Genomic DNA, 8,374 nt, shown 5'->3' with positions numbered 1-8,374 from the left:
TTCCAGAGCATGAACTTTCCTTGTTGGTAGGGCTGGATTGATAGGCAGGGTCAGCTGGGGCTGAGCAAGCCCTGTTTCGCCTGCCTGGACRTGGTTGCAGCCCTTGTCCTGTCCCCCGTCTTGCCAAGGAGGGATGTGAGGGAGCTTTTTCTGCTCAGCATGGACAGCTCTACCTGACGGCGTGGCAGGGCACCAGCCGCGGCGTGCAGCACGCAGGGAGGGCTGTCTGTGACACCACTGGGCTGTGGGCCTTAGACCTGTGTCTCTGATTGCTCCTCCAGGGCCTGAGCTGAGAATCCTGCTTGTGGGTAAAACTGGCAGTGGGAAAAGTGCGACGGGAAACACCATCCTTGGTTATAGTGCTTTCTCTTCCAAAGTAGCAGCGCACTCTGTAACAAAGGACTACAGCAGAGCTGAGGGAAATTTCAAGGGAAGAAAAGTTGTTGTTGTTGACACTCCTGGCCTTTTTGACTCCAAGAAATCTAATGAAGCCACCGCCAAGGAGATTAAAAAGGCAGTTCACTCCCTCTCCTCAGGGGTCCACGCCATTCTTCTGGTGGTGCAGCTGGGCCGAATCAGTAAAGAAGAGATGGAAGTAGCAGAATACGTAACAAAAATTCTGCATACTGAAGCACAGCGTTACACAGTCCTCGTATTCACCCGAGCAGAAGAGCTTCAGAAGCCAGAAGATATCAAGAGTTTCGTAGAAAGCAGTGAGTTTCTTAATGGGCTGTCAGCAAAATGTGGATGCCGGTACACTGCTTTCAACAACAGGGCAGAAGGAGAGCTAAAGGATAAGCAGGTTTCAACGTTGATTACTATGATCGATACCATGGCAGAGGGTAACTGTATCGCTCCGTGCTACACACAAGAAATGCTGGAGAAAGACGCACGGTCGTTCTTTGGAAAGTTTTGCACTATACTTTAGCTGGTAAGGCTCTGTTGGACAGGAAACTTCTTTGCTGTGCCTTTCTTACTGCCCTCTGAAGCTCCAGTTTCTCCTCCCTTTCCTGATGTTACTTTCTATCCCCGTCAAAGTCGTACTTGGACGTTTTCCTGTGACCTTTGAGTCTCATTTCCTCATTGGCTCCAGGAGTGCAACAAGCGTGAGATGAAATGCAATTTCCCTCTGCTGCTCTCTGTCTGCATGTTCACCTTGTTAGACTGTTGGACTAAAGCTGTCTAGAGTTAGTTGCCGTGTTCCTTACGTAGCATTAGTAGCTAAGTTGGCTGAAGCCTTAGGCCTAAGCTGTGACCTTGCTTTTGTAAAAGAAGAGCCAGACAACTATGCAAGAAAAGTTACCACAAAGACTGGTTCCCAGGGCCACGAAGGGAGCAAARGATCCATCAASAGCTATGCGGAAGTGCGATAAGAAGTAAAGGACACACCTGGAAACTACAGAGAGGAGCAACCGGGAGCTGGAACAGCCTGAACTCCAATATCGCCGTTGGTTCTGACCTGTCACGTGAAGGGGGGAGGRTTTAGCTCGTAAGGGTGTAACTGCCCAGGGGTCTCTTTGCCCCTCTTTGGAGGCACCCAGCTCGAGCTGTAATTGCTGCCCGCGTGTCATTAAAACTTATTTCACTCTGATTTAGCTTTGAACTTCTGTCTCAGCGGGAACCTAGGGGCCGACCCTGTTGCGGTGGCCAGCGAGCCTCGTCTTCCACAACACACCTTGCTCTGTGACCAGCTGTCGTGTTGGGGGACCGGAGATGTTTGCTCACTGGCCGAACACTAGGTTGGCTGGCTTTCAGCACCCTCGCAACGATGTTCCCCTTACGAGCTCTCAGAACACGGGCGAGCTAAAATGAAGGGAAACATCCGATCTGGAGGTCTCCGAAATACATGCACAGGCTTGCCTGAAGTTGCGCATCTGAAGGGTACCTGTGCACAGGGGAGGTGCACCCCCAGAGGCAGGTCCGGCACCCCCAGAGGCAGGTCCGGCACCCCAGAGGCAGGTCCGGCACCCCCAGAGGCAGGTCCGGCACCCCCAGAGGCAGGTCCGGCACCCCCAGAGGCAGGTCCGGCACCCCTCCTGTGAGAGGAGGGACGCTGAAGGGAGGTGCGGGGCTGTGCGGGCAGGACACGTGCCAGGAAGCCGAGGGCCCAGCCAGAGGGCTGTGTGGATGGGCAGCTCTCGGGTGGGAGCTGTCCCAGGAAAGCCAGGGCTGCGGTAACTGTCACCACAGCCCATGGGAACTGAGCTGGGGCCCTGCGAGGACCAGGGCTCTGTCCTCCCAGCCCGCTCCTCGCTCCAGCCATGGCTGCGGAGCTGAGCAACCTGGGCCCAGGCAGCCCCCACCCCTGGGGCTGGAAATAATCCATGCCCTTGGGAGGGTGCTGGACGGTCGTGGGCCCTTGCCTGCGTTACCAGAGACRACTGCTGGAGCGTGGGTCCCCCCAGGTGCGGAGCGGGCCAGCGATGGTGTCGGAGTCCAGYGCTCTCTGACTAGGGTCTTTCAGGCATTCAGCACGTGGAGGCTGCAATGCTTAATATCAAAATTTACTGCAAAGCAGAGGCCGCCCCCAGGCCCCTCGGCGTTGAGGGGAGTCGTATCTGTCCGCGCCGCAGCTGCGGTCCGCCGCTCCTGCGTTACTGCCTGAGCTCCGCGGGCACGTCGCCCTGCCCGTCTSCTCTTCTTCTGCCGCGGGGGTTTGGCGGCCGGTCGCGGACGCGGTGATTTCTGCTGGCCCTTCCTGTTGGCTGACGTGGACGTGCTGCACTCCCGCTACAGACACAGACCGCGTGGGGCCCAGGGGGAGCAAGTCGGGAGCGTCAGGGCCCGCTGCCCAGGCACCGCACCGCTGCGCGGCCCTCGGGGGAGTGGGGCCGTCCTTCAGCGCTGTGCCACGCAGCGGAGGCAGCGCTGCGGGCCGCGCGCGGGCCCAGCTCTGCCCGGGCCCGCTGGACCCGTGGGGACAGGCGCGCCGCCCAGCCSACACCCGCTCCCGCCACCGCCTGCCTCGGCGACGATTGCTGACTTGCGGCGGCTTCGCCTTCCTGCCTGGCTAGTGAAGTCCCACAGGAGCGTCCGGCCAGCAGCAGTTCCCCAGCAGCGCCCCGGACGTCACCTCCCTGGCCGCAGCCCTCTGTGACAGTTCCTGGGGTCGCCTCCCCAGGCCTTACCCTGCAGGAATGGCTCCGCAGGCTGGGACAGCACTGCCTTCCGCAGGGGCCTCGGCCGCAGCGCTCCGATCACCTGCCTGGCACGCCAACAGCGCGAGAAACAGCTTCCTTGGCCGTTACGGGTCCGAAACTCCCAAGTGAGGATGTCAGTGAAGTACTCGTGGTGAGCCCAGGAGGAGGGCACTTCCGAGCTGGGAAGAAGGTAGCTGGGAATCAGCAAGAAAGCAACCGAGAAAATCCCTGGCTGCAGAGGGGAAACTCGTTGCTGGATGATTGTTGGACTCCTGTTTGTTGACCAGTTTTGCTCTGGTGGGGAGGGGAATGGGAGAACCAGGCATGGCATTTGGAAGTCTACAGCATGTAGACAGTTGCACATTCGTTACTGAGAAATCAGGGTAATCCTGGAGGGAGTCGCACAGAAATCCAACCCATCCTGCTCAGCACCAGCTGATGTTCTGGCCCGGGTGCTCTCCAGTCCCATCCTGTTTCCTGGAGTGGCTGTGGCTGCAGATGAGCGTAGGACACCACATGAGGCCTGGCCTGTGTCACAGGGAGAATATCCAAAACCATCAGTCCCACTCCTGCCCTTTTCTCTGTGTCCAGCCGCAGACGATTCCTCTTCAGCTGGAGACCTGCTGTCACCCAGACACTTGGTCCTCGTTCTGCCTGGTGAAGTGCTGAACTCCTGCCCACATGGAGACCTCCCCATCTTTCCAGACCCCTTTTGCTTGCTCAGCATTGCCAGGAATTGTGATATTTCCTCCAAAGTGCTGGCAGCTCTACCATGTTGACACTACATGAACACCCAAATTGCATAGCATCTTTAAGGATATCCGGTCAGCGGTGATTTAGCATAAAAGATAATAAATTAAATATATGGATACACAACCTTAATGAGCAGGAGATTAAATAGAGACAATAATGAGGACCATAGTGGTCAGGTCATGATTGGTGGGCTGTTAGGGTGACTGTAACTTTGGAGAGGGTCACTCAGGACTTTGTAGCTGATAAGAAGAAAACAAATTTATCCTAGGGCTCATAGGAAAGAGCTAACCTATTACGGGAAAGTAGAAGGAGTCTGTGGGATTATGTAGATTTATTATGGGTTATTTAGGGGAAGGATCAAAGGCAGGAAAAGAGAGAGATTAAAGTGGGCTGGGCAGGAACAAACATGGGAAAATAGAGGGAAAGGGAGATAATGTTGGTAACGTGAACAGTTTCCCCACTGCAGTGGGATCCAGCAAGGAGCCACTGGTACCTCTGAGAACTTGTCCCTCCCAGGCCCTGAGGACGTTATTTCAGCCCTGGCTGTTCCAGAGGATTTCAGGTAGCTTTCAGCTGTGAGGGGAGCCAGGCATCGTCCTGGTTGCACATAACACTCCTACTGCACAGGGGCTGTGGGCACTTGTGTGATCTAGACTCCCCATGGGTCTGGACTGTGGCTGCCTCCAGGCTGGAGCTCCATCGTGTACCCTGCTGCAGGGTGAAGGCAATCGCCAGAGCTCCTGGCGAGCTGAACGCCTGTGTTGTCAGCATGGAGGAGTCACTGAGGGGGGGAGATGAGGAGCCCTATCTGTTGAGATCCCCTCTCATCCCTTGGGAGATTAGTGCCTGGCCAAAGCTTCGTGCAGTTTAGGTGAGGCAGCGAGTGGTTGCATGAACCACCACCAACAGGAGAACTTGTACTTCACAGAGCTGACTGGACTGATCTGCAATGCACACTCATCAGCAAAGGTTTTCTGGATGCTTTTCCCTGCCCTCTGTGGCTGTCTGGTCACACAGTACAACAGCGCTCGCCAAGGATGTCTCCATCACTTCCCGGGTAGGCCACGCTCTTGCAGGGTCTTTTCCAGCTGGCTGGGTTGGCCTGCACAAACTCAGGCCTGTGGCATCAGGCCTCTGTCTGTTGAGAAGAAACAGGGCTCAGTTCTCTGCTGAGAACCAACCCTTCCTGCGGGCAGACAGGAAGGGAGAGGCAGGAGCACCCTGCTGAACACCAGTCTGGTGGCTGGAGCACTCTTTACTAGAGGAGATGATAGTCTGGGCCAGTATATATTTCAAAGCTAAGCCATTTAGAGAGGTCTGGAGGGCTCATAAACATCCTAACCCTGAGCTTACCCAGGAATGTTATCTTCTGGCCTGGACAGGAGGAATTCCTGGGGAGGAATAACCCCATGCACCAGTACAGGCTGGGGGCTGACCTGCTGGAAAGCAGCTCTGCCGAGAAGGTCCTGGGAGTGCTGGTGGACAACAAGATGACCATGAGCGAGCAGTGTGCCCTTATGGCCAAGAAGGCTGTCAGCAGGTCGAGGGAGGTGATCCTTCCCATCTGCTCAGCGCTACTGAGGCCACACCTGGAGTGCTAGGTCCAGTTCTGGGCTCCACAGAATGAGAGACGGGGGTTGAACTAGATGATCTCCAGAGGTTCCTGCCAACCTCAACCTTTCTGTGATTCTGTGACAGAGACAGCTATTCAGGAAGAGAGATTTTGCTCTGCATGTGAGTTTTCTATGTTGGTGACAGTTCAGCTGAGAACGGGAACTCTGTGGGTATCTGAAACTCCTCCAAAGGGCTAGGTTTCAGGAAGAAGAATGAGAGAAAGAGGAACTTGTCAGGAAGCATGAGGAAACACCTGGGCACTGCTGCAGTGAGAGTTTGAATCAGGCTTGTGTAAGAGGAGTGGGGAATGAAAAGAGAAATGATTTGGGGAATTCAGGCTGGACTGATCACTGACTCATTTTAGCATGACGGACTTCACCCAGGAGAGCTAAAGGGACCTGTAGGGAATGGTTACGTATTTGCTCTGCCGTGTAATGTGTCCCTTGAAGCAGAGACCAGCCAGGGCTGGGTTTGGCTGTGGGAAAGCAAGGCAGATGCTGTACGGCTGGTGATGTATTGAGGAGAGAAAGCACCTTGCCTCCTGGATGGCCACTTGGAGCCAATGTGCAAGGGCTGTGAGAGGGAGGGGGACTGAACCCTTTGAGAGCCCTCAGAGAAATCCTGTGCCACAGGCCACCAGTGGAAAGACTCTGCCAGAATAGCCTATCTACCTAGCTCTTCCCTCATGTGCTGATACTTCCCCTCAACCAGCTGATGGGGAAAAACCCAAAATGTCCACTGCCTCTCTGATTCCATTTCCAACCCCCAGACCGGACAGCACACGCTGGGAGAGGTTGGCGGGTCCTGGCTAGCCTGGGCTTGGGCAGGCACCTGCTTTGGCCTGAGGGAACAACTCCACGACTTCCCACAACTGCCCTCACGTGCTAGTCAGGGCATGGCAGAGAGGAGACCCCTCCTCTCTCCCTTCCTAGAGAGCATTCATTTCCTCATCACATACAACAAGTAAATGGTGGCTTCTCCAAGAGCAGTGGAAACAGTGGCTACATCTGCGGCACTAAATCGCGGTACGTGGGATTGCTCTCAGGCAGGCACTGCTGTGCTGTAAATGGCAAACATTCCTGGTTCGCCTCACCTTGGGAGGCTGGAGCATCTGGCATATGAGGAGAGGCTGAGAGAGCTGGGACTGTGTAGCCTGGAGAAAAGAAGGCTCAGGGGGATCTTCTCAGTGTGCATAAATATCTGACGGAGGGAGCAGAGAAAATGGAGTGGCACCAAGTGACAAGACGCAAAAGGCACAAAGAAAATACAGGAACTTCCATTAAACTTAAGGAAATTTTTATTTTATTTTATTTTATTTTATTTTATTTTATTTTATTTTATTTTATTGTAGGGGCACTTGAACACTGGGACAGGTTGCCCAGAGGGGTTGTAGAGGCTCCATCCTTGAAGATACTTAAAACCTGACAGGCCACGGCCCTGTGAAACCTGCTCTGTGTTGGACCAGATGGTCTCCAGAGGCCCCTGCCAACCACTCTGTGATTGCGTGATTTGATATTAACTTCTAACAAGGAAAATAATGAAAATCACAGCAATAACAAGGAGAATTATCCCAGCACCCAGGAAAATGGTCCTGTATGTCACAGACCTAGGTTGTTCCTTCATTTTCCTGGCTGCTCTGTACTGCTGAATATGATATTCCACTTTCTCCTCAGTTAAGTAGGGCTCCAGGTACATCTCGTTGTAGAAGTACCTGCCTCCGTTCTCCTGCACCATGCTGCGGATCATCCCCATCAGCTCAGCAACCTGTTCATCCCGTCTGGCACCTGTGGCCGTGTTACTGAAACCGCAGTACCTGTTCCCACACTTCATAATCAAGTCCTGGAGAGCTCCGTTGTCCGAATATCGCACATAATCATGCAGCGATCCCCCCACCAAATCTTCCACCCGCGTGAATAAGACGATCGTGTGCCTCAAAACATCAGCTCCAAAGATGTCCTGCACTCTCTGCACGGCCTCCTTGTCCTCCTCAGTGAATCGACCCAGCTGTGTCACCAGCAGCACCGCATGGGGTCCCGGGGAGGACAGCTCGACACAGCGAATAATTTCTCTGTACAACTCACTGCTGACAGACGTTGGATTAAAAATGTTGGCTGTGTCAATCACTGTGATGTCCCCGTCATCTCGGGGCCTTTGTGCCTTTGCACAGCTTTCCGTCACTGTCCTGACTGCAAGCTTGGACTCGAATACTTGTTCTCCGAGGATGGTGTTTCCTGTGGCGCTCTTCCCGCCCCCACTCTTCCCGACCAGGAGGAGTCTCATCTCCGAGCAGCCGCTCCTGGGAGCAGGGGAGCTCGCCGGACAGCCAGAGCCACGCTGCACAAACAAAAGCAGATATGGGCGACTCCTGTTAATGCCAGGCTGCTGCTTGTGGTGACTTTATGGGCTGAGAGCCCCGCACTAAATAACGAATGTTTGGCACCACTGCTTCACCGTAGCGCCTTGGCCACTAACGTTTTCCTGGCGCACTGTGTGCACACAGGAGGTCAGCAAGAGAAACCAGCACACTCCCGACCCTGTTCTTACGGTAACTCAGGCACGCTTTAGCTCCCTTCCTCCTTACGAAAAAGCTTCCCGGCCAATATAAAGCACTGCACATCTCGCTGCCCTGCCCCTCACCCGAGTACCTTCACGCTGCCGCCCTGGGGTCAGCTCTCTGGCCAGAGCGGGTCACTCCCGAGGCAGATACCCTTCCCCTCCACGCTGCAGAGCACGGTGCTTCTCCAGCCTCCTCTCCGCCAGGGCAGGGAGCGACTCTGCCCGCGGGAGCAAGGCTTGCCCTGGAGCTGGAGTCCCTCCTCTGCCCGCGGGAGCAAGGCTTGCCCTGGAGCTGGAGTCCCTCCTCTGCC

The 8,374-nt window shown here is 55.0% G+C and overlaps 2 protein-coding genes across 2 annotated transcripts; one reads left to right on the top strand and one right to left on the bottom strand.

The window, feature by feature from the left end:
* Positions 1 to 255: 255 nt before the first annotated feature.
* LOC146584394 (GTPase IMAP family member 9-like) lies at positions 256 to 1,332 on the top strand (the record flags this gene model as incomplete). Its single annotated transcript, XM_085324841.1, has 1 exon — positions 256 to 1,332. A coding segment is annotated over one exon (673 nt), but the record flags the coding sequence as incomplete, so codon positions are not given.
* Positions 1,333 to 6,826: 5,494 nt separating this feature from the next.
* On the bottom strand, positions 6,827 to 8,368 carry LOC146584393 (GTPase IMAP family member 2-like). The gene is made up of 2 exons (XM_085324842.1): positions 8,153 to 8,368; positions 6,827 to 7,841 (listed from the first exon to the last, which is right to left on the bottom strand). Exon 2 carries the CDS (start codon positions 7,785 to 7,787, stop codon positions 7,023 to 7,025), a length of 765 nt encoding a protein of 254 aa, XP_085180968.1. The 5' UTR covers positions 7,788 to 7,841; positions 8,153 to 8,368; the 3' UTR covers positions 6,827 to 7,022.
* Between the last annotated feature and the right edge of the window lie 6 nt (positions 8,369 to 8,374).

The sequence above is a fragment of the Rhea americana genome, unplaced genomic scaffold, assembly GCF_003343005.1.
Source record: "Rhea americana isolate MKP2758 unplaced genomic scaffold, rheAme1 scaffold_937, whole genome shotgun sequence".
In the NCBI taxonomy this organism is placed as follows: domain Eukaryota; kingdom Metazoa; phylum Chordata; class Aves; order Rheiformes; family Rheidae; genus Rhea; species Rhea americana.
Note: the sequence above shows the minus strand (reverse complement) of the source record. Positions and strands in the feature narration are given on the sequence as shown.